This window comes from Schistocerca nitens, chromosome 4, assembly GCF_023898315.1.
Source record: "Schistocerca nitens isolate TAMUIC-IGC-003100 chromosome 4, iqSchNite1.1, whole genome shotgun sequence".
In the NCBI taxonomy this organism is placed as follows: domain Eukaryota; kingdom Metazoa; phylum Arthropoda; class Insecta; order Orthoptera; family Acrididae; genus Schistocerca; species Schistocerca nitens.
In genome coordinates this window covers 306,430,935-306,456,941 of record NC_064617.1, presented here as the reverse complement: position 1 = coordinate 306,456,941, position 26,007 = coordinate 306,430,935, and the positions used below count along the sequence as shown (strand labels likewise).

Genomic DNA, 26,007 nt, shown 5'->3' with positions numbered 1-26,007 from the left:
TACAAAATATATGTGGCCTGACAGAGTAAAGAGTGGTTGGTCCTATATACATGCACAAGCGTGAATTTCTCACTTTTATTAGAAATTATTGACGTTCTATATTTACTATTTAAACATAACACTTAACCTGTCATCTATCGTACAGATCAAAAAGCAGCACAATCTTCGCATTGGCATGATAATCATCCTCAGCTGCGTGCTTTATTTCATGCCTCATTGCATAATTAAGGCTCTGTTCCAAAATATTGCATCTACACTCAGTGATTATGATGTTATTTTCTTTGTTAAAACTTTTAATTAGACACGATGACAACCTCACATCTCCAGTTACCTTAAAATTGTTGCCCACCTGTTATCCACTACTATGGAAGTTCAGTAATTGTTATTACCCGTCTGGCATGTAACCTTGCTATCTTCTTCACCATGCCCTATAAATGCGATTCAGTGAAAAAAGCGCTGCTGGGTTCTTAATACTATGCCTTCTAAGTTTCACTTATAATTGTACCACTGTCAGGTTGTATCAGGTCTCATTGACTCCTCAGTGTTGACACTGCCAACTGTTTAGAAAGAATTGAAACAGATGCTGATGACCAATGCAAAACCAAAAACTTCCAGTTTCTCATAACACTTTAGCTTGATTTGGGAAGTTTGTCTGTAATCTAGGTGTGTGGTTTATTTCAGTTACTGATACTGCCATACCAGCACAATAAAATATACAATTACTGGATTTGCAAAGACAACCAGCACAACTCTTAAAGAAGAATGTTTGGGGAGTCTGTTTAATTAAAATTGTGTAATCAGTACTTTTGTGTGGAAGGAAAGTAAAGGGTCTTTGCAGAATGATACCAATAAAATTCTTTATTTAATGGTATTTATGCACTGAATCAACATGAAAATTACTCTTCCAGGTTGATATGGAAGTTTAGGATGTATCCCATACCCTGGGCAGAATACACAACATCTAGCCAAGAGCATAAGGTGAAGAACTTGCAGTTGCCAAAAAGTACGTTCCAGATGCGCTGAAAAAAAGAAAGAAAATCTGTACAGAATTACTGAAATGTAAGACATAGTTATTAATGATGTGAAAATATTTATAATATGAACAGAGTGCATGTGCTCATCATAGAAATTTATAATTGGTTTGTCAGAGTAAAGATCTACTTCACGTGGCAGGGGACAAAAAACAGTGAAGTAATCGAGAGTTGCAAGCCATAACGTTACAGGAAAGGAAACACAGAACTGCAATCCAATGGATCCTTACCGAATATAATTTCCTGTAAATTACACATGACACAGGGTCCTGTGTGATTTATTTTTCTTGTAACTTTAAAGCTTACAACTCGCATTTCTTTCAACACCTTCCTCTTTCTGACCAGAAGATGGTGCCTCTCCTTATAAAGTTTCCTGATTTTATGTCTTACAGGAATGGTATAATCATAGTAAAATCTTGAGGATGTATTATATTATGCTTTTTTCATGCTATTAAAAATGAACAAATGACGTAGTAATTGCTCCAAAACTGCAGTTGTTTTCATTATCACTTTTGATATATGTTCTAATCTCGGCTCAAGAAGTTTCCTTCATGATGACACGAACTTACACAGATGATAAAGAGGACCCAGCGAATCAATTTCAGATGCAGACTTGGTCTAGAAATGACTGATTCAAAAGCTGTTAGGAGAATCGAGGAAATTTCATATTTGCTTTTTATCTGCTGATAATAAAACTACATGTAAACCCATTTTTATAATAATCTCATTTATCTTAACAACTCTTATATGTTACATACAGTGAGACTTCTTTCGATGAGATCCTCTTCACGCTCTACGGGTCTCATAAGACTTTTTATGTGACTCCAAAAGACGAAAATAAATGCCGTCTTATCAGGAGAACAGATTCACAGGAAAAGGCAAAAAAGAAAAAATCTATTCCTATCCAACATCTAGGGAATGTCTGATACAGGCATTCTCAAGCAAGAGATTTAAAGTTTGTTGTAACTATATGCATGTTGATGGATCTTCATAAACACAAAGTAGTCTGTATGTGATATTTTTGACTGTTGAGCATTCTACTTCTGGTGAAACAGACCTCTCTCAAGGCAGGCAGTTGTGCTGGAAAGTGAAGGTTGATCTCACAGCATTTGTTGTCTTAACACTACATGAGATCTTAATGCAATAGGAGCTGCAACTTCCATTTCCTTTGAATAGTAAGGGGAATGCAATAGGAACTGCAACTTCCATTTCCTTTGAATAGTAAGAGGGTAAGTGCTCTTGCCATATTACTTTTTAACACACATGATCCAATGTCAGCAAGAATTGAAGCTTTAATTTTCAGTGAGGGTAGGAGTGTAGGTGCTGTTGGTACATCACACAGTTCTGTTTATAACACCAGTTTCACATACAAGTGATCCACTGCTGACAGAGGGTTCCTGATTCATGTCGACAAGAATTTCTTCTACCAACTGAGAAATCCTCTCTAGATGTTGTATTGTTGTTTCAGTTGCCTAAATTCCTCAAATAACATAAATGGCTTCAACAGAATTAGAGTGCCAATAACAGAGAGCTTTTAGCAATCTACGAACTCATTAAATAATTCTGATCTCAACTGGAGGCCAAGCATTTACCATCTCTACCCACCATAAGCCACTCGCATATGCCGTCCGACTAAATAACATGAATTGTTCACCTCGGCCTGCACGACCTCCTTGAAGACTCCAAATCATCACTGAAAGTTCAGGTAGTAGAGTTTCCTGGCATCGACGCCAAGTTGTTGTGTGATGTGTCCAGTCGCAAACCTCGCCCTTTCCTACATACGGCGTTCGGTGATGTGTTTTCGATGACATATGTAACTTGTACCGTCAGTGTTCATGCGACAACATGATTAGTCTCCAATAGTTTGTGTAGCCAGGAGTCAAGAAGGACTGCCGAGATTAGGAACGGAAATCTATTAAATGCCAAAGCAAACAACCAAAGGACATCTGCGCCTGCCAGTGGGTAACTTTCCAGATACAGCCACATGTTCATATCGATGTTGTTAGCTCCTAGCCTCCATGGAACGGCCAACACTATTTACCAACAATGATGGATCCTTTCATATGCTGCCCGGAAGCCCCACCAGTAGTCAACATCTTGGCGAGACCTTAGTTTATGCCTTTGCTCCTACTTGGTTGTCACATTTCGGCTGTCCTTCGCATTTCACGTGGATCGCGTACGCCAGTTTGAGACTGACCTGTTTGCACAGATGACTAAATTATGTGGCACTCATCATAGAATGAATGGCTCTTATCCCACCAGCAAAGGGCTGATAGAACACTGGCACTGATCACTGAAAGCAAATCTGGTGTGTCATGATGCAAGTTGGAAAACAACCCTACCAATGGTTTTGCTCTGTCTGGAAAACACTCACGAGCCAGATTTGGACCCTTCAGCTGCCAAACGTGTGTACAGTGAAACGTTACGCCTGTCAGGAGAGTTAATGTATTAACAGTCCTTGCAGCTACCCAACTTGACAGATGGTGATTTTATTTCTCAGTTGAGAGATCACATCTCCCGCATCAGGCACCAGCAAACTCCCAGACCTTAACAAGAGCACACACTTAATGTTACGCTTTGATGGCATCAAACCAACGTTACTACCATCTTACTCAGGTCTGCATAAAGTGTTACGACAAGGACACTGCACGCCCGATATCTTTGAAGAAATTCCGACGAGGACAACGCAGCACAATCCCGACCCAGTTCCAAATGCTTCGTCACCGCCAGCTCCGGCAACCTTCGATGCGAAGGTCTCAAGACGCACAACACAACTGGGTAGGTAAGTCCATTTCCCTAGGAGGTTTTTGGACGCTTCCGCTTTCCCGGCGGGGGCTGATGTACCAGACAGAAGTGACACGATAACACAGAGCAAGTTGTGTAGTTTTTGCACGTTATTTCGTGACGCTGTCAAAGTGCTTTCGAGCCAGGCACCAGAGGCGCTGTATTCTGTGACGCTCTTTCCCTTTCCCTTAGAATAGTTTTTCATTCTGTTGTCAGCTATTTTCGGAGTTACATTTGACTACTGAACGTTCTAGTTATCGGGGCGGCTCTACCTTCATGTAAAACGCCTTGATCGTTTTTAACTAACTCTTCGTGCAATTGAATAAAATGTTTATTGCTTCTGACGTGATGAGTTTCTTTCGCTACATCGGCCGCTAGTAGTACGCACACAGTAATTTTCATTGGACTTTGATTTAGATTCTTCAAGTGTTCCTAAACTACGTCATATACTAAACAACGTTACACATTACTGAATGTATTGTACCTGGTTGAGACAGTCTCTCCCATGAGAGCTGTTGGATTGCTAGCACAGTTTCCAGCGTTGTAGTCATTCCAGCTGCCACACTGGTAGGCCTTAAATCCTGTTCCTGATGTTATGGATTCAGCAAAGAATTCAGTTGACCGACCATGACTACACGCACCTGTGGATTTGCAGAATAAAGACATATGTATAATTTTCACTGTAATCGTTGACACAAACATTTTAGTATATAAAGAATTACCAGGCTGGATTATGTGTCATGTGAGCGAACATCATGAAATAATAATTAAAAAAGAAAAGACAGAAACAATCTAGAAGCAGCATTTTGGCTGCACAGAAACAGTAATATTTGAAGAACAAGATTTTCTCAATATCTACATTTTAATGAATAGAAATACCATAAAATATTACTGTAACTAGCGACTCAACCTGGCTTTGCATAGGCAGCACTAAGTACCTATGGCTGGATGAGTGTCATTCTGGTAATAGATTATATACACAAACATTCCTTGTGAATCAGTCTATCATTAGTGAAAACCGCATCAAAATCCCTACAGTAGTTCATGAGTGTAGGCTTCACATACAGAGAGAAAAAAGCGGTTGGTGACTTTAATTCATTGTAGTACAGCCAATCTACGCGAATATTATATACATAAACCTTCCATATGAATCAGTCTAGTTACTAGTGAAAACTGCATCAAAATACTTATAGTGCTTCCCGAGATTTGCCTCCACATACTGACTGAAAAATGTGGCAAGGAACTTTAATTAGTAATATGTATAGATATACAGTACTAAAGACTCTATACTTTTCAAAATGTAAGGAATTTTTGTGTCTGAAATATTTAGGTTGGGCATAGAGTACCATATTTCACAATGGATATTTACACATATGTGAAATTTGTGGTTAACTGAAATGTGAAAGCTGTAACTCTTCTGTCTTCTGTACGCTAAAAACAAAAATTAACTTTATACAGGCAAAGTCATGTATCATCATCTGCCACACAATTAATTCGGTTGGTATGAAAAAGCCTGCATGTCAATACTTCAACCACCTCTGCTTTTGGTAAAAGGACTTAAAGTGCATAATTTCACAAATAACTAACCTGTAACATCAGCGATACAACCAGGCTGCCATTGTCCACCATTTGGATAGAAGTCAGCTGTTCCCATAGCATCATACCACCCCAGAAGTCCACCATTGGTATGTATCACCTGTACAAAGCTAGCATCACTTGCATCAAGACGGTTTGAGGTGGACTCTGAACCAAAGAGTGGTGCTGCTGGGTCCATGCCTGTGGATATAAAATCAGATTTTTGAGGAATTAAATTCTGATAGACAAGATGAGACAATATATTGGTATCAGTATACTCATAGCTGTTTTCTTTCCTTATTCCTTTACAATCATTACTGCAACTAAATTCGTATTGGCTTATATAGCAAAGATCTTTGTCACTGCTTCTTTGTGGGAGGAATATTTTCATAAGCGTTATATTCAATATTATTAAAAAAGTATTGCTGTACATTGAAATTAATAAATAAGTCCTCTGTGAATCATACACTAATTTCATGCATTTATTTTTGTTCCATGGAATCAATAGTTTCCCACATCAAGTAGGTAACTAGAAGAGAAGGTACTTTTAGAAAAGTTTTATTTTCTATGAAGTAATACTCTGATTTTGAGTACAGCACTAAGTTAATTCCGCCCTACACTCTAATTACAATTAATGTTAATGTTTGACTGAAGCAACAAGTATTTATTGATTTATTGCTTATTTAGCATGACCATATGAGGACCTGCAGTTTCAAAGGATCTTAATTTTCCTAATTTTTTGAGGAAGATTGTTCCAAAGGCGGGTTTCTGACACAAATAATGATTTAGAGAACATGACAGTTCATTCTAGTGGTATAGTGAGGCTTTTACTTTGATGGGAACGAGTATTTCCGCTGTATCGTTCAGATAGATGCGTTAAGGATTGTGAAGAGAAATAGGAGGAAGAGCAATGATTGAGAACACGATGCGGCAAACACAGGGTATGATAATCTCTATGCTTATCGGTATATAGCCATGATAATTGTTCATAGGCAGGAATAGTATGATAGAAGTAGCGTGCATCACCAATGTGTAGCACACAAGCATTCATCGCCAGTCTCAGCCGATGTGAGCTCTCATACAAAAGTCTTTGGAGAATAGGGACACCATACTGAAGGATGGGGAGTATCAGTGACTCTGTAAGTTTCTTTTTAACCGTATGTGGTTCAGAGTTTAAAAGTTCTTTCTTTTGTTTCTGCAGGTCATTTTTCATTTATTGAATGTGATATTAAACTATCAGAATATCACCATCATTAATGTATGTCAGTCATGTCCCATATATAAAAAGGGCAAGACAGTGAACTCGCAATAAAAAATAGTGCAGTAATTTAATAATTTAGCCCAGTTCAAATTATGGATTCATATCACTTACGTAAGTTGCAATAATCCAAGCTTGTGATAAAAGACAATGACAGTCATAACAAACATGAAAGTTAGCGTAAATATTCCTTGGAATACATGGTCCTGATGCGATTGTTTCTCTTGCAAGAAATACATGAACAGCCATGATGTCAGTATCAAATATTTGCATAAGAAGTAAAAGCATAACGAATACAGACTTTATTTGTATGATTTTCTGATCAATGAAACATAAAACAGTGATATGAATGAACTTTTGTAAATAAACAACATCCTTCAGGACTAGAATGAGAATAGCAGAAACGAAAATGTATAAAGAAATAATAGACGTAACAAACGGAAGTATGAAACATTCAGAAAACTGATTCACCAGATAAATATGAGGCAGGAAGTTAATGAATCTGTGGCAGAACAGCAGACGATGAACTATATCTGGGGTTATTAATGCGTTTCACAAAGAGACATAAAATAACACCCTACCTGTGATTCTGTTCAGTCTTCCTGCAGTAACACGATTGCCTGCAACACCACAGACGTGAGCACCTAAGCTGTGTCCTACAAGCTGCATGTTATTGGTGCTGGCACCAAGAGAAGCAAGCCAGTTGATGAAAGTTGCCACTACTTCTCCAACTCCTGCTACAGCAGCTTTTGCCTGAGCGTAATTCCAGTTTCCTGCGTGGACTGACCAGTCTATGACAATCACATTGTAATCTCCAGCTCGTAACCAGGCTGAAAAATATGCAAATAAAGCGCTCTCATTATGTCTGGCACTACAGAACTAAAGTCTCTGAGTTATAGCGAAGGTAAAATATGATAAGCTAATTATGCTAGTGGGATGGAAATTATGCAGTCATTTTAGAATGATAAAAGAAGTTACCCTCCAAGCAGCCAAGCATCAAAATAATGCAAGGCATTTATATTTTTATATTTATCTTCTGTACAAGTTTAGATTTCTCAAATACGAAAAGTTTTCCTTTATGATTTTTCTGCTAGCTTTGTGAAGAGCTTAAGAATATTGCCATAGTGATTGCAGATAAAGTTATACACTTCTTCAACAAATTAATTCAAAGATTTCATCACTGGAAAGTGACAAACAGAAGTACAGTAAAAAAATAAGAGTTAGGAATAGAGGTTATAATACCACTCTCTCTCAGTCTCTCTCTCTTCCTATAGTTCACTGTCTATGGGTTATTCTAAGATTCCATTATGCCCTGTAAGGGAAGAGTTGTAATGGGGACAAAGTAAGTATTATTTACTTAACTTATGCCAACAGATAGATCATTTCTCTGTTGCAGCAACAAATATGTAAAATAACGTGTCCTACTCTCCCATGTCTGCCCTGTGGAACAGCGATAGTATTATGCACAATACTTAGTGTCAACTGCATTACATATCACAAAGCCACATGTAAATTTCTTCTGCAAGTAACTGACAGCCTCTTTTTATATTTTAAACGAATTTAGTTTTGTTTCCTGGAAATATATAATAACATTTCAGTCGCACTGTTGCATATTTGTTACATAATATGTTTATTAAAACCAGATTATTTCTCACCAGAAAGAAGTGGTTATGAGGAGGAGAGAAACAGAAGTACAAGGAAACATAATTCTGAGATTTTAGACAGCATCTTTCTGCAAAGCTAACAAACACACACACACAGAGCAACTGTTAACTCCTGGTCCAGTTAGGTTGCAGTGTCAAGATACAACAGTTCTAGTGCACGTTAATTGTGTAGCTTTGAGTAATGACTTTTCTGAAAACTTTATATTTTGTCATCGTCTCTATGTTTTTCTTATTCAGCACCTCTTCTAATTGATGAATATTGATTTACCCTCATACACATATTTCATGCTGGATTTTACAACAATGTTTTCCATATTTCTGGCAGTTTTGGTATTTGTTTCGCAACTTGTAAAAAGAATTATAATTTGTGAAATTCTGTTAATTCTTTCTAATTTACAGAACCTATAAACTGAATCACCTGGCTGGTACAATGTATGCCTAGATCAAAGAACGTAAGACTGCATGGAGGCATAGAGCTGTAGAATTTTACTGACATGAGAAACGAGAAGAATTTCTGCACAGCTTAGTCTTCAGAAGTACAACTTCTTTTCCTCTCTATCTCGTTGATACACTTTTCTTTTTCTTCATTTCTTTTTCTTTCTAAGACACTTTTAATGTTTGTTACCACAGCACACTTTCACCGGTGTTAATGTGTGATCTGAAGAAGCTGCATGAATTGAAACGTAAAATTTTTGTAACATGACTACACCTATTATAAGATTGATACGTAAAACTGATGAATTTAAGTGAGGGATAAATTTACTTTGTTTGAAGCTGTTCATGAACACTGCAGTCACACCAATTGAAAAGGATTTGTCAAACAAGCCGCATCAAATCAGTGGTATTCCCATTAGTATATTTGGTTCTGTTTACTAATGTAGTAAAGATTGTTTTGTATTCGTTTCAACCGTAACATACTTATGCATTAGACTGAAGGACTTCTTTCACTGTAGATACCTGACATGCGATGGTACAATAATCCAGTAACCCTAAATGATAATATTTCTGTAACCTGCAACTAATATTCACTTTCGATGCTTGGAATTATGTATGACATGTCCAGTGACTTTGTAGATTTGCATGTATGTGATGTACACTATTTTGTTTTACAGAATAGCACTTACCATCACGGATGTCACTCATGTGATCCCCTGAGTTCATCCATCCATGGCTAACAAATTTTGTTTGTTTCGAGGCAACGAAGTTTCCAATATAAGATCCACCTGCTGTCAAAGTTTGAGGGCTACTTGGATTTGCTCTGTTGACAAAGAGAAAGCATTGTTGATAATGTATCTCCATCTGATCAATCAAATAAATATGTGTGTCATCTGAAATTGTTATTGGCGACATCATCGTATTTTCGTGGAAATTGTTCACCTTGAGAATATAATCTTAGTGGCCAATTGTTAACGCCGTAAAATCCTTGAAAACTATTTTGAGTTTGATATCATGCCATTGAACATATTCATGCTTATCTGCGATACATTCTTATGAATGGTCGGTACTGACTAGTTCTCAACAACCAACAGCTCGAACAATTCTCAAAAATATGCCCTTCTTTTTTCTGTCTCCCACAAAAGACTCGAGCTTTATGGAGGAATTTTATCGTGCTTAATGGATCATCCAAGGCGACAGTCGCTGAAATTTACAATCTGTTAGCGGTAACACGTGGCTCGGCTCCTAGACGTTTCTTCCCACTTTCCGCTATTTGTCACTATCTTTATAGAGCAAAAGAAAAGGTTACGACTTAACATTATATATATGTTTCTCAAACATGCAAGAGGAAACATTTTTGACATGTGTCTGAACAACTGTTTCTTTACGATAGGACTCATTTGTTAAAGCTTTTCGCAGCGCTTTACCGGTACTCTATAGTTATGAGAAACACGCAGAAACAGAATGCACCAGCACAACGCACAAAAATCATTGTTATGGAACGAAGAATTCCGCCTTATGCAAGACACCTTTTTGTCTGTTTTGTTTCAGCCCTTTTTGGGCTATCTTCAGTGGCTTATTTACTATTTTCTAACTGTAAAATTGCTGTTACATATTAATATTTAGCGGACCTTTTGGTACATAATATTTACAATTGTGAATGAATAATTGTTGTAAAATATTGTACATCATTTGTTCATAGTTCACAGCTGAGATATGTATTAATGACCTGATGCACTGTGTGTTGTTAATAACATTATGTCAAATTTCTATGTATAACTTAACTGGTGAAAAGAGTGGATGTATGCATTAGTTTACATACCGTACATGATGCTATTGGACATTTATTTTGATAGCTATTCTGCTACCAATCTACAACTTATCATCTGAAAACAGCAAAACGTAATTTTTATTTTTCTGTAACAACAATTTTATAGTTAGAAAATAATAAATAAGTCAATGAAGATAGCCGAAAAAGGGCTGAAAGATATCTGGGTGAAACAAAACAGAATTCCTCGTTCCATATTTTCGTAGCAACCATGGACATAACAAGAAGAACTGCAACACCACAAGATGATTAAAATCATTCTTGTTTTCCTTTAGTCTTCTAGGTGATTTGATGTTGCTCAACGTGACTTATATCCCGCGTGGACGTCATCACTTATACGCACTGACCTAGCTGTTTGTTGGATATATTCCAGTATCTGTGTTTGCTACAGTTTTTGCTTTTTATGGCCCTCTCTAGTAATGTTAAATTTACCTTCATTGTTATCTTGTCCCTCATAGCGGCCGTTGTTTTACACACATATATCCTTGCCGATTTGTTGGAGGACTTTCTCACGAGTGCGAGATCTCAAAAGGCCAGTGATGTTTACGACATTCGACACCCCACATATTGGCTACCATGCATGCACTATATTGGCTGCTAATGTCAACAGGGGGCAGGACTGGAGGTGCCCAAGAGAGCACAGTATGAGGCTAAATAGCGTAGTTGAACTGGTTAGTAAAAGAGTAACTCACAATGTTACAGTGCTAGTGGTGTTGATACAAAGCAGAGCAATGGCTACGATAAAGAAAGCAAACATTGCATTGTATCTACAACAACAGTTGCCGAAATTGTCATTTCGTCAGAATGTAACCCAAAGAATTTCGCGGATTGAGGAAGAAGATGAAATATCAGCGTTTCTGCAAGATGAGTCAGAGGAATGTATGGTGTCTTACATGGTCGACTGTGCGGACAATGGGGAGTACAATGATGACGGTATGTGCTTAACAAGTGCAAGCTATATTGAAACAGGTGTCGAGCCATACAGTTCATCATGCTTGTCGGACAGGGAGCCACAAATCCCGTCTCCAGCAAAATGTAGTAAAGGACAATTGTCCAAGGAGCTGATACTAAACATAGTTACACACATGAAAGATAATCCACAGCTAGTAAAAAACAATGATGAATATATTTCGAATAAGTCCACAGCAGTATGATCGTGTGGCTCATAAGAGAAGATACGGATATTCAAGGGTGGAAAAGGCCCACTATGGAATCAACCCTGAAATCTGTTGATGATATCAAACTTATCCTTTCGGTTAATAAGGTATTTGTTTTCAACTCCGACCAATCGGTCTCTGAAGAGGAAATGCATATGAAAGGAACTCTGGAAATTAGAGGTACCAAGAGAATTGTGTCAAGATCAACTAACACCAATGTATTAATGTATATGTATACAATTATGCCGACTGTTAATTTGGGTGGTAAATTGGCTCGGAAGTTGTTCATTGTTCTGCGAGAAGTTGGAGGTGTTCTCCCCCTGCGATCCATTCTCGTGGGCGTGATCTTGCAAGGACAGTAGCGAATATTTACATCACAGCAAACAAGAGTGGGAAAATGGGTGTAAGAGAACTACAGATATGGTATGAGCACTGTTTTTAGGCAGTAGTCGGTCAAAATAACTTACTTTTGCTTGATTCCTGGTCTGTGTATAAAAACCATACTCCTTTGGAGCAAACCTATCGCTCCTGACAAGCGTTTGACATTGCAGTTCACACCACCTGAAAGCACTGGGCATTTTTAGGCCCTGGGTGTTTGTTTTTTCCCTACCTACAAAACAGCAGCTACGCCTTAAGGGATACCCAGTTCCATGGCAAGCTCCACGACAGCCTGTTTCGCTTCCGGTTGCATACCATCACATCCCGTCAGCTGTTATCACCCAGTTACACCACTACGATACCGTATGCATTCTTTAAGAGTGCATACCGATTTGAATGGCCCGCACAGTTTGTATCTGTGGAGGATTTCGCCTTCGATCTTGGTGGTGCGAATCTTTCTGATCACTGTACACGCCATTTTTTATTTGTTATTCATGCTGCAAGTTCTTGATTATTTTGAGCATTCTTGAATGTCGACGATGTCCATTTTGTGAAGTGTAATGCATACATCTCATAGAAGGATTTGTCTCTGCACGTGCCAGACACAAACTTTCTGTCGCACTCCTGATGCACATGGTGAGTCATTAGCAGCTAACATTTTTCCTGTCACAGTTGTTGACACAACACTTTCAAATCAGCCTTACTAAAGATTGAACTTGCGAGCTCTCACCGAAGGATTTTTTTTTCTTAGTTCACTTAATCTGCAATATTTTTCTGTACACCACATCTCAGACGTTTCGATAGTCTTCTTTCCGGTTTTGTCAGCCCATAATTAAAACTATACACTGCTGTGCTGCAGAAATACTTGCAAGAATTTTATTCCTCAAGTTAAGGCCTATATTTGATTTAAGCAGACTTATTTTAGCGAGGAATACCCTCTTCGATTGCATTAGTCTGCTTCTTATATAATCCTTGCTACGTCCAGCTTGTATCAGTTTGGTTCGAAAGCAGAAAAATTGCTTAAGTTCCTCTGCTCCAACATTCTCCATTTATGCTACTTTTCAGTGCTTTTGTCTTTCTTTAATTGAGGCCTACTCTCAATCCATATTTTGTGCTCATTAGATTGTCCATTCCATTCAACAGGTCCTATCCATTAACTTCGAATTAACGGGACATTCCTGTGGTGACTGTAAGATACATCTGCGCCAAGTGAACAGACACGGGTTGGACATAAAAATTGACTAGAAAAGAAGACAATAAAGAAGGAAGATTTAAGAGTTAACCGGAGGGGGTACGTGAGAGTCTCCTACCTTTCATGTACCTATCTTCTGCATTTGAGAAGCAGTTTTTCCCTCAGACTGCGACTGTAAACGCAAGCTGTTGTCATAGTGTCATTTCGTCTAAGTAGCATCATAAAGAAATGGCTACTGACAACCTAAGAGGGGTCTACGGTTGACATGGTTTATGTGGCAACAGTGCACTTTGTTCCCACGGCTGACGCCTGTGCACCTGGCTCCGTTCAACAACATTGCTGGGATGTTACAGGAACTCAAAGGTCGGCGAAGGGATGATGAAGCAAATATGCTCTTTGACCAAAGGGTTTTTACCAATCAATGCCGCCTAAGGAATGGACAGACTTTTTGAGCTGAAGTGCGTCAAGCATTTCGTAGAGTATAGGTGAAACTGGCAGATCTCATGTTTATCTCACAATTTCATCTGACTGTAATTTCTTGTCAAGAAAGGTCTTAAAAGAAATCTCTATATCTTATTGCTGATTAAGAGCATTGACACAGTTTCGCATGTAGGTATTCCGAATGTCTTGTTTTTCAACGTATGGCGTGAAGGATACTCATCAAAACAACGAAATAGTATGACAGTGGCGGTGATTGGAGCATATTGTAAACGCAGTTTCAGCAAATTAATGATAGAAAGATACTTAAAGTTGTGTATGCTGAGATCAGATTGTCAGACTTAGCTGTATTCTCGATACAACAGGACAGAGGTTATAAACTTGATTTAAACGATGTAGCTGACGCGTTTGCTTCACTCAAAAGACGGAAATCCAAATTAAATTACAATAAAAACACAGTTCCTGGAAAGGGATATTGTGGCAGTTCTTAATTATAGCCCTTCTTCTTTTACTTCCAATTACTAATTTCTGCTTTATTAGTAATTTATGAGCAGCAAAGAAAATTTGTTATTTATTAATCACCGTTCTGCAACCAGTAAACCGATAAACCCATAAACAATAAGATAAAGATTTTATTTTTATTTCAATTTTTTGTAGAAAGTTTATACATTTTGCCTTTTATTTACTACAATGACACATTCATTTTATTATGTGCAACACTTTTCAGCAATGTTTTTCAATTAGATATGTTCTTCAATATTGCTTCATTATATTAAACCTAATTATAAAATTTGCTAAAACTGCAAAAAATTGCATAAAGGCAGTTTTACAGGGTAGGTGTGGATGGGGGGGGGGGGGGGGGGGGAAGGACGGAGGCTGCAGCTTAGGTAGTTGTGCCAGGTTGCAGGATCACCGTGCTGCTGAACATTTGGTTTATTCATGTCATTTAGTCCTCCTAAAGCGAAAGTGATTGTCATCTAACATATCCTGGATTTTCTTTTCCAGTCTTCTCTGTATTATTCGTAACAGCAACTTGGTTACATTAATTCTTGTGCAGAATGTGCGTTTAAAATAATAAACCAATAAATGAAGGGTACGTGAAAAAAATTAAGAGTGAGGAGTGGAAATTGTGAGTAATCGTTACGAGGTGAAGGTTGTCATTAGTGGTACACGTTCTAAGCCCAAAGGCATCTGCGAATTGTTAAACTGATAATGGAATAAGCAGGAGGTGTGGAGAGAGTGTGGAGGACGGAGGGGAAAGAAGTCGGAGATGGGGATATGGAACGTGGAGAATAGATGTTCATTATTCGAAATTAATATGCTGATAAGAGAAGAGGGCATACAAGAAGAACACAAGGAGGTCGATAAGAAACTTGTTGAGAGAGTGTAAATATGAAAGTTGCCACTAGTAATAGTCCAGAGTTATGATTGCAGATCCATGTGGCCAAAGAGGGTGACTCATATAAAATTAGAAGAAAGTCGGTAAATAAAAGGACCTAAAAGTGGATGAAACATTAAATTTGTATTGTTAGTAGAGAAATAGGTTATTCACACCCATGAGAGCCGGTCCACATGTCACTGCAAATGTTCCCAGTATTAAATATCACAGTGAGTTCAGTACTAAACTAAGATTTACACAGAAAAGACACAAAATGAAATATCACGGTTATAATACGTAACGCAGATGATATTTGTCTTACTGAGTGTAGAGCTGGAAGACGACGTCACTCGCATCAACCCGCACCTCCGGCAGAGGCTGGGTCAGGTCGTAAAGCTCGACTCCGCCGTCCTTTGTGGGAACCAGCTCCCACCGGCGAGGACGGGCTGTAACAGAAAGACTATATGTCTGCGTAACTGAGGCATGTGATTCTGCAGGCCATAGACATTTAACGTGAAGACCTAATATGAAATACATTGGAACTTCGTTGGTTTAGACTAGGTCGGAGTTATCGAAAGTCCAGATAATCTGGAAATTGAGAAAACTTGATCTGAAGTCAACTTTTCAAAGAAATAACATTTTGGAATTCGTTTTCGAAATTTTCAGCTGCAGCTGTGTTCTACGGTAATTGATGGAGCAGCAGAGAATAAAAAGTGTACGGGAAGACAGCGATTGTAATACAAGCAACAAGTAATTGAGGCCACTGGTTGCCATTACTGCTCTGAGATGAAGAGGTTGGCACAGGATAGGACGCTGTGGTGGGTTCCACCAAACCAGCTAGAAGCTGGTTAAACATCAACGCCCCTTCCCTCCCCACACCAAACGAAATTACATTCCTTCACCAAATCAATTCCTCCGTTGGCGTTATTTCCTACGTTAGAATATCTGGCTGTAGTGCTCGGAAATTATCAAAGCCAATGAAGTCATGTTCAGGTAGCCCAATTGTTGAGGGGCGACGTACATGAAAGCAACCGACATTGTGATTTTTTTAATTAGCTCTTCATTTACTACATGGTACTGAAATTTCAATTCCTGAATATTACGTTCCGATTACACTCCTAAAGTTGATGAAAATTATAACTGGCAAAAGCTTGCACGTGGCCACAGCTCTTTCTTGTTCTGTATTTCCTCATATTATTTATTCATGTGGCCTTTTCTTCCAGTTTTATGTAATCCTCATGCAGGGAAGGAACTAATTCGTTCCAGTAGATGCCTATTGAGGACATCAACCAGGATGTAGAACATGTCGCAAATACAAGTATGCACAATAAATATTTACAAAGAAAAACAAAACTGCTAATTTACTTCCCACAAATTCCAAGTGAAAAAAGGTCCTCATGAATGTGGAATAAGTCAAAGAAAATCTTAAAATATTTTCATTTAAAAGCTAATAGGTAACTTGTGACAAAATACGTAAATGCTCAGTACATTGAGGAGCATATGATACTTCTTAGGCTATTGTAGCCATCCATCATGAAATAAAATAAAAAATCATATTATAACATTTGTTTACACTGAGGCGACAAAAGACATGGGATAATGATATGCACATATACCGATGGCGGTAGCATCGCGTACACACGGTATAAAAGGGCAGTGCAATGGCGGAGCTGTCATTTGTACTCAGACGATTCACGTGGAAAACGGGAATTAACAAACTTTAAAATGCGGAATAGTAGTTGGAACTGGAAATTTGAACTTTGGGTCCGACATGTAGTTCGAACTAGAGGCATGGGACATTCCATTTCGGAAGTAAATATTGTCGAGAATACCAGATTTCAGGCATTACCTCTTACCACGGACATCGCAGTGGCCAACGACCTTTACTTAATGACCGAGAGCAGCGGCGTTTGTGTAAAGTTGTCTGTTCTAACAGACAGGCAACACTGCGTGAAATAAACGCAGAAATCAATATGGGACGTACGTATCAGTTAGAACAGTGTGGCGAAATTTGGCGTTAATGGGCAATGGCAGCAGACGACCGATGCGAGTGCCTTCGCCGACAGCGCCTCTTCTGGACTCGTGACATATCGGTTGGACCTTAGACGACTGCAAAACCATGAGCCGGCCGGATGAGAAACGATTTCAGTTGGTAAGATCTGATGACAGGGTTCGAGTGTAGTGTAGACCTCACGAAACCATGGAGTTGTCAAAAACGCACTGTGCAAGCTGATGGTGTCTCCGTAGTGGTGTGGGCTGTGTTAAGATGGAATGGACTGGGTTCGTTGGTCCAACTAAACTGATCGTTGACTGAGAATGATTATGTTCGGCTATGTGGAGACCATTTGCAGCCATTCATGGACTTCATATTTCCGCACAACGATGGAATTTTTTATGGATGGCAATGCGCCGTCTCACCAGGTCACAGTTGTTCGCGATAGGTCTGAAGAACCTTCTGGACAATTAGAGCCAATGGTTTGGCTGGTCAGATCGCTCGACATGAATCGAATCGACCATATACGGGACATAATCTAGAGGTCAGCACGTGCACAGAATCATGCACCGACAACACTTTCGCAATTATAGATGGCTATAGAGGCAGCAAGAGTCAATATTTCTGGAGGGGACTTCCAGCGACTTGCGAAGTCCATGCCACATCGAGTTGCTGCACTACCCCGGGCAAAAAGAGATCCGACACGATATTTGGAGGTAGCCCATGATTTATGTCACCTCACTGTACCATGGACGCATTGCTGGAGGAAAATCCAATCCAAAAAGGAGCTACCTGTGGTCATACGGATGCCGTTACAAAGAAAGAAGGAGAACGAGAATAGCAGACACAGTAAAGTAGAATACTTCAGAAGTGAAACACATGTGATCCACGCTAATGCACTTGTGTTTCATATATTACTAAATAAAAGTTAATTTTAGTATCTGGACTACCTTTTACTTCAATGAGAAGGTGGTGAACAGCATTAACTGAATTATCCTTCGGCGTTTGACAGATGGTGACAATAATGTACACTACTGGCCATTAAAATTGCTTCACCAAGAAGAAAATGCAGATAATAACGGGTATTCATTGGACAAATACATTATACTAGAACTGATATGTGATTACATTTTCACGCAATTTGGATACATAGATCCTGAGAAATTAGTACCCAGAACAACCACCTCCTACCGTAATAACGGTCTTGATACGCCTGAGCATTGAATCAAACAGAGCTTGGATGACGTGTACAGGTACAACTGCCCATGCAGCTTCAACACGATACCACAATACATCAAGAATAATGACTGGCGTATTGTGACGAGCCAGTTTCTCGGCCACCATTGACCAGACGTTTTCAGTTGGTGCGAGATCTGGAGAATGCGCTGGCCAGGGCAGCAGTCGAACATTTTCTGTATCCAGAAAGGCCCGTACAGGACCTGCAACATGCGGTCGTGCATTATCCTGCTGAAATGTAGGGTTTCGCAGGAATCGAATGAAGGATACACCCACGGGTCGTAACACATGTGAAATGTAACGTCCATTATTCAAAGTGCCGTCAATGTGAACAAGAGGTGACTGAGACGTGTAACCAATGGCACCCATACCATCACGCCGGGTGATACGCCAGTATGGCGATGATGAATACACGCTTCCAATGTGCGTTCACCGCGATGCCAACAAACACGGATGCGACCATCCTGATGCTGTAAACAGAACCTGGATTCATCCGAAAAATGACGTTTTTTTTCATTCGCGTACCCAGGTTCGTCGTTGAGTACACCATCGCAAGCGCTCCTGTCTGTGATGCAGCGTCAAGGGTAACCGCAGCCATGATCTCCGAGCTGATAGTCCATGCTGCTGCAAACGTCGTCGAACTGTTCGTGCAGATGGTTGTTGTCTCGCAAACGTCTCCATCTGTTGACTCAGGGATCGAGACGTGGCTGTACGATCCGTTACAGCCATGCGAATAAGATTCCTGTCATCTCGACTGCTAGTGATACAAGGCCGTTGAGATCAGCACGGCGTTCCGTATTACCCTACTGAACCCACCGATTCCATATTCTGCTAACAGTCATTGGATCTTGACCAACGCGAACAGCAATGTCGCGATACGATAAACCGCAATCGCGATAGGCTACAATCCGACCTTTATCAAAGTCTGAAACGTGATGGTACACGTTTCTCTTCCTTACACGAGGCATCACAACAACGTTTCACCAGGCAACGCCGGTCAACTGGTGTTTGTGTATGAGAAATCGGTTGAAAACTTTCCTCATGTTAGCACGTTGTAGGTGTCGCCACCGGCGCCAACCTAGTGTGAATGCTCTGAAAAGCTAATCATTTGCATATCACAGCATCTTCTTCCTGTCGGTTAAATTTCGCGTCTGTCGTACGTCATCTTCGTGGTGTAGCAATTTTAATGGCCGTAGTGTAAAAAAGTAAGCACTTTAATTATGTATTTTATAACGAATAAATTCTTTTTTTTTTTTTTTTGGGTTGACGATGGTCTAAGAATCTAAAAGCTTCATTGTGATATACGAAGTAACAGTTTCGGAATACCTAGTAACTGTTTCCTTTTTGCTATTATGATGACAAATGAGTGTTGTAGTGTAATTGGCCCATATTTCGGAGAAATTCAGTTTTAAAGAAGAGTACTGGAGGCAATAATTTTCGTGTAATGTTGTAGTTGTGGATAATATTACTCAGTTACAACATTTAATGATTAATTTCAATAGAATTCAGTGATACTATGGTGATTATAGGGGAACACTGCATGCATGGTGTCCCATTAGGAATGGTCAATATCAGTAGATATGACAGTAACGATCATTCGAAGCAAAAAAGTGAAGTAAACGTGTGCTCTAAAATGCATACCTTACAAGCTATGCGTACTTTTTCATCTTCAGTACTGTAAAACAAATCTCTTCTACTGCAAGCTCTCTGATTTCCACAACCGCGTGTGTCTGAGACAGACACACATGCACATACAGGGAAGAATGTTCCCCAAAATACTCCGGCTTCTTCTGAGTGCAATACGCGAACATTATACATTACACTTGAACTTCACTGAAACAGACGTACGTATATACACAGCCATAAGAGACGAAGAACAATGGGCGCAGCTAAACGGATTGACAAACAGTATCTCAAAAACAACACATGAAGAGTACCTACGGACACGATATAGCAGACATGCCTATATGCAATATTTATTTTTTATTTACACGTCAAGTTCCGTAGGACCAAATTGCGGGACCGCTACGGTCGCAGGTTCGAATCCTGCCTCGGGCATGGATGTGTGTGATGTCCCTAGGTTAGTTAGGTTTAAGTAGTTCTAAGTTCTAGGGGACTGATGACCTCAGATGTCCCATAGTGCTCAGAGCCATTTGAACCATTTTTGAACCAAATTGGGAACCAAGTGTCTAAGGTGGTGGAACGTGTCAATATATGAAATTACAACATAAAAGTAATAACAGATAAAAATAAAATGTTTATGAACACGAAAAAGTAAAGCCATATGTTTAAGTAAACGCAATCAACAATACAACAAGAATCAGCTTACTTTTTCAAGGAACTCCTCGACGGAATAGAAGGAGTGATCCATGAGCAAACTCTTCAGTTTCGATTTGAAAGTGCGTGGACTACTGCTAGGATTTTTGAATTCTAGTGGTTGTTGTTTGTTGTTGTGGTCTTCAGTCCTGAGACTGGTTTGATGCAGCTCTCCCTGCTACTCTATCCTGTGCAAGCTTCTTCATCTCCCAGTACCTACTGCAACCTACATCCTTCTGAATCTGCTTAGTGTATTCATCTCTTGGTCTCCCTCTATGATTTTTACCCTCCACGCTGCCCTCCAATACTAAATTGGTGATCCCTTGATGCCTCAGAACATGTCCTACCAACCGATCCCGTCTTCTGGTCAAGTTGTGCCACAAACTTCTCTTCTCCCCAATCCTATTCAGTACTTCCTCATTAGTTATGTGATCTACCCATCTAATCTTCAGCATTCTTCTGTAGCACCACATTTCGAAAGCTTCTATTCTCTTCTTGTCCATACTATTTATCGTCCATGTTTCACTTCCATACATGGCTACACTCCATACAAATACTTTCAGAAATGACTTCCTGACACTTAAATCTATACTCGATGTTAACAAATTTCTCTTCTTCAGAAACGCTTTCCTTGCCATTGCCAGTCTACATTTTATATCCTCTCTACTTCGACCATCATCAGTTATTTTGCTCCCCAAACAGCAAAACTCCTTTACTACTTTAAGTGTCTCATTTCCTAATCTAATTCCCTCAGCATCACCCGACTTAATTCGACTACATTCCATTATCCTCGTTTTGCTTTTGTTGATGTTCATCTTATATCCTCCTTTCAAGACACTGTCCATTCCATTCAACTGCTCTTCCAAGTCCTTTGCTGTCTCTGACAGAATTACAATGTCATCGGCGAACCTCAAAGTTTTTATTTCTTCTCCATGGATTTTAATACCTACTCCGAATTTTTCTTTTGTTTCCTTTACTGCTTGCTCAATATACAGATTGAATAACATCGGGGAGAGGCTACAACCCTGTCTTACTCCCTTCCCAACCACTGCTTCCCTTTCATGTCCCTCGACTCTTATAACTGTCATCTGGTTTCTGTACAAATTGTAAATAGCCTTTCGCTCCCTGTATTTTACCCCTGCCACCTTTAGAATTTGAAAGAGAGTATTCCAGTCAACATTGTCAAAAGCTTTCTCTAAGTCTACAAAAGCTAGAAACGTAGGTTTGCCTTTCCTTAATCTTTCTTCTAAGATAAGTCGTAAGGTCAGTATTGCCTCACGTGTTCCAGTGTTTCTACGGAATCCAAACTGATCTTCCCCGAGGTTGGCTTCTATTAGTTTTTCCATTCGTCTGTAAAGAATTCGTGTTAGTATTTTGCAGCTGTGACTTATTAAACTGATGGTTCGGTGATTTTCACATCTGTCAACACCTGCTTTCTTTAGGATTGGAATTATTAAATTCTTCTTGAAGTCTGAGGGTATTTCGCCTGTTTCATACATCTTGCTCACCAGATGGTAGAGTTTTGTCAGGGTAGCTAGTGGTAGCTTATTGAAAATAGATGCCGCAGTATAATGCACACCTTTCTGCACAAGAATTAAGGAAGTCTAATGCAAATGCAGGTTTGATTTCTGCAGAATATTAACTGAGTGAAAGCTGCTTATTCTTGGTAATAAGCTAATATTGTTAACATGAAATGACAGTAAGGAATGTATATATTGAGAGGCCAATGTCAAAATACCCAGACTCGTGAACTGAGGTCGACAAGGGGTTCGTGAACTTACACCACTTATTGCCCGAACTGCCCGTTTCTCATCCAAAAATATCCTTTTAGAACGGGAAGAGTTACCCCAGGAAATAATACCATACGACATAAGCCAATGAAAATAAGCAAAGTAGACTGCTTTTCGTGTCGAACGATCACTTACTTCAGATACTGTTCGAATAGTAAAAATGGCAGCATTAAGTATTTGCACCAGATCCTGAACGTGGGCTTTCCACAATAGTTTACTATCTATCTAAAAACATAGGAATTTGAACTGTTCAGTTTCACTAATCATATGCCAATTCTGTGAAATTAGAACGTCAGGTTTTGTTGAATTGTGTAATAGAAACTGTAAAATCTGAGTCTTACTGTGATTTAGCATTAGTTCATTTTGTACAAGCCATGAACTTACGTCATGAACTGCACTATTGGAAACAAAGCGAATATTGCACACAACATCCTATATTACCAAGCTAGCGTCACCAGTAAACAGAAATATTTTACAGTTACATGTAAAACTAGAGGGCATATCATTTACATAAATAAGGAATAGGAGTGGCCCCAACACTGATCCCTGGGGCACCCTCCCCCCCCCCCCCCCACTTGACTGTACCCCACTCAGACCCCACGACAATGTAACAACAATCTCCAGAGGGTGACAACGATCCTCGCAGTGACACTAAACAGGAACAGGTCGAGGAAGACGAGATGTGCAGTAAATAAGCATAAGGTGCTGGCCATCTAGCCAATAAAGCATCACATATTGCACTCGGATGAACACCTAAAGTTAATGCACAGTATTAGAAATATTCTTTCTCTATTACTAACCAAACTGTTTTTGTTGTGACTGGCGGTCAACAACTCGAAGAAACCATTCCGAGGCATTCACCGCCAGTCACAGTCGGTGATGGCACTAACAAATATCTCCTCTGTCCTATCATTCTTTTATACTCTTCTTAAAACAACAAAATTGTATTTATATTTCAATTCTAAATTATTGTTATGTTAGAAAGTATTATTCTCTGTAAAATGTTGTAGATAGAAACAAAACAAAAGAAAACTAAAAAATAGTTGAAAAACGATAACAGTAAGATCCACGATCTATTTTAAAAATGTAACAGATCTATAATATGACAATAAATAAATAAATAATAAGTACATTAATAAATTTCCATAATTTTAGAGAGGGTAGTATGGACAAAAACAAGAAAAAAATGTCCATTAAACAGGCCTTTAAAGTGGGTACCTTAAGAACTATGAGTATTTGTTCATCTTCGCAACTATCAAACACGTCTCTTCTACTGTACAAGTGCTTATAGCGAAATACGAGGACTGGCGCTCAGGTCGAAGACATTGCAGAATATACACAAAAAGAGTCTTATTTGTCACAGAGAATCTTTTTACTGCAAATGCATGTATTTTATACTATGGCAGCGACAAGCTGTAGAAATACCACAGGTATGAGAACACATTGTTTTTTAAGCCACTGATACAAAAGCGTGCAGTTTTGTTACTAACCTGAGGCTACTGCCGCAAGTGTAAGAATCAAAGCAATGACTTTCATCTTGCCAGCTCTTGTTCTACATCCTGCTATTCGACACATATATAAAGAGAAACTTATCATTTAATTAGCACGTTTGTAATGGAAAGATAGGAGGATCGTTTCCATATCGTTGTCAACAACATCATTCGTAGTTCGTTATCAATAAATTGATCACTCATATCGGCTGATTTGTGTTACATTACTCCGCACTTAGTGAGATGTTTTTGCTGTCTGATAATCTGTTTATTGTCAGGACAGTTAAGAACAGTCGCACACGAGAAGAGCTACTTGCATTATGTAGAAAACTGATCGCAACATTACTCGTGCAACAATTTATATGTGAGATGTCGGCATATTCAGAAATAATTTTTTGTACCTTTCAGGAATCTGCTGTTTTGAAACTTTCATTAGAAAATAAGGACCAATTATATCGGTCAGACATGTACCGGGTAACGTAGGGAAGTGGTCACGGATTACTCGAGAGGGTTCCGTAGGGCATACGCGTGGTAGGGAACTCTTTTTACGAAATTAAAAAAGTAAATAGGCATAATTCTCTGCGTTACTGAAGAAATCGAATCCTCATTGGCGAATAATTTGCCACTGTTTTCATCGGAAAACAAAAATAAAAACAATTTCTTGACGAGTTCGAATTAATAGTCGCATTTTTGGGGCAAGAACTCGTATTTATTACGTATTTCATAGATACATAAAAGTGATGCATTTAATTATATGTACACATACCTTTATTTTGTATTAACAGTTTAAATTTCTTCTGCAAGTGAGTCAGTCGGTCATTGTGTTCCATAGATTTCATCGAAATGGAGAAGCTTCAGGAACGTAGAACGATTCAGAGTACAGATTAACCAAAAGAAGTATTTCTTAGAAACTTCATCTGGACACTGAATTAAAATAATCGCTAAAGCGCTTAATAGTATTTATTTTGTTCACAGATTCAGTTGTGAATTGTTTTCCTTGCCTTTAGGTGTGAAACCATCCTTCAAAAACAAAAAAAAAACAAAAAAATAAACGTGTGGGCAGACAGAGGTTGAAAGCTAAATAGTATGTGATGAGAGAACTTGAAGAAGAGAGGAGGGGGGGGGGGGGAGCAGGAGAGACATGTGAGGTAGTGTTACCAACATCATAGTAGTGGTAGAAGGTACCCTCCGCCATTCACTATACGGTGGCCAGTGGAGTGTGTATAAGAATGTAGGTTGCGCTACGTGTGTGAGCGAGAAATGGATGAAGTGGATAATACGAACGTTCCAACGTGCTGGATCATTTTGGAATCCACCATATTCGACGTAACTCAAAATTTTGGAATGGAAAGGGAGTTAATGTGGTGTGACAAATAGATAGACAGTTACACGGGGAGAAAACAATGATGTAATTGAGTTGAGCGTAACTTAATTGAGTCTCGAGTTATGTCCCATTTTGTAAAGAACAAGACAAATGCTGATCATTGTACATGAACGCTACAGGATGTGACAAACTGCCTATTGGCTTCTGTCTCGGGGTCTTCGGCTGACCTTCGTCTGATGATTTTATTGACGCTTCACCAGCACGAGTTGTTGGCATTGTCAAAGCTTCACCCTCCATTGCCAGCAATGGAGCATAAAGCTTTCACAATGCCAACAACTCGTGCTGGTGAAGCGTCGATAAAATCACCAGACGAAAGTCAGCCGAGGACCCCGAGACAGAAGCCAATAGGCAGTTTATCAACAAGTGGCCACGAAAGCCTTGACAATTTTGTGCTGCAGAATGACTTTGACAAGTTTTCCAGCACGTTGTAACGTTCGTATTGTCCACTTCATCCATTCCTCGCGCACACACGTAGCGGAACCTACATTCCAATACACACTCCACTGCCCACAGTATAGTGAATGGCAGAGGGTACCTTCCACCACTACTATTCGTTTTCTTTCCTGTTCCACTCGCAAGCAGAGCAATGGAAAATGACTGTCTGTATGCCAACATAAGAGCCCTAATCTCTCTTATCCTCGTGGTCCTTAACGCAAAATGTATGTTGGCTGTCAGTAGAA

At 39.2% G+C, this 26,007-nt stretch overlaps 1 protein-coding gene across 1 annotated transcript; it reads right to left on the bottom strand.

Moving 5' to 3' along the window:
* Window positions 1-840: 840 nt before the first annotated feature.
* Window positions 841-24,080, bottom strand: LOC126251763 (pancreatic triacylglycerol lipase-like). Its single transcript, XM_049952380.1, has 7 exons — window positions 23,944-24,080; window positions 15,441-15,564; window positions 9,437-9,570; window positions 7,230-7,478; window positions 5,403-5,591; window positions 4,300-4,456; window positions 841-1,019 (listed from the first exon to the last, which is right to left on the bottom strand). Exons 1-7 carry the CDS (start codon window positions 24,047-24,049, stop codon window positions 962-964), a joined length of 1,017 nt encoding a protein of 338 aa, XP_049808337.1. The 5' UTR covers window positions 24,050-24,080; the 3' UTR covers window positions 841-961.
* Between the last annotated feature and the right edge of the window lie 1,927 nt (window positions 24,081-26,007).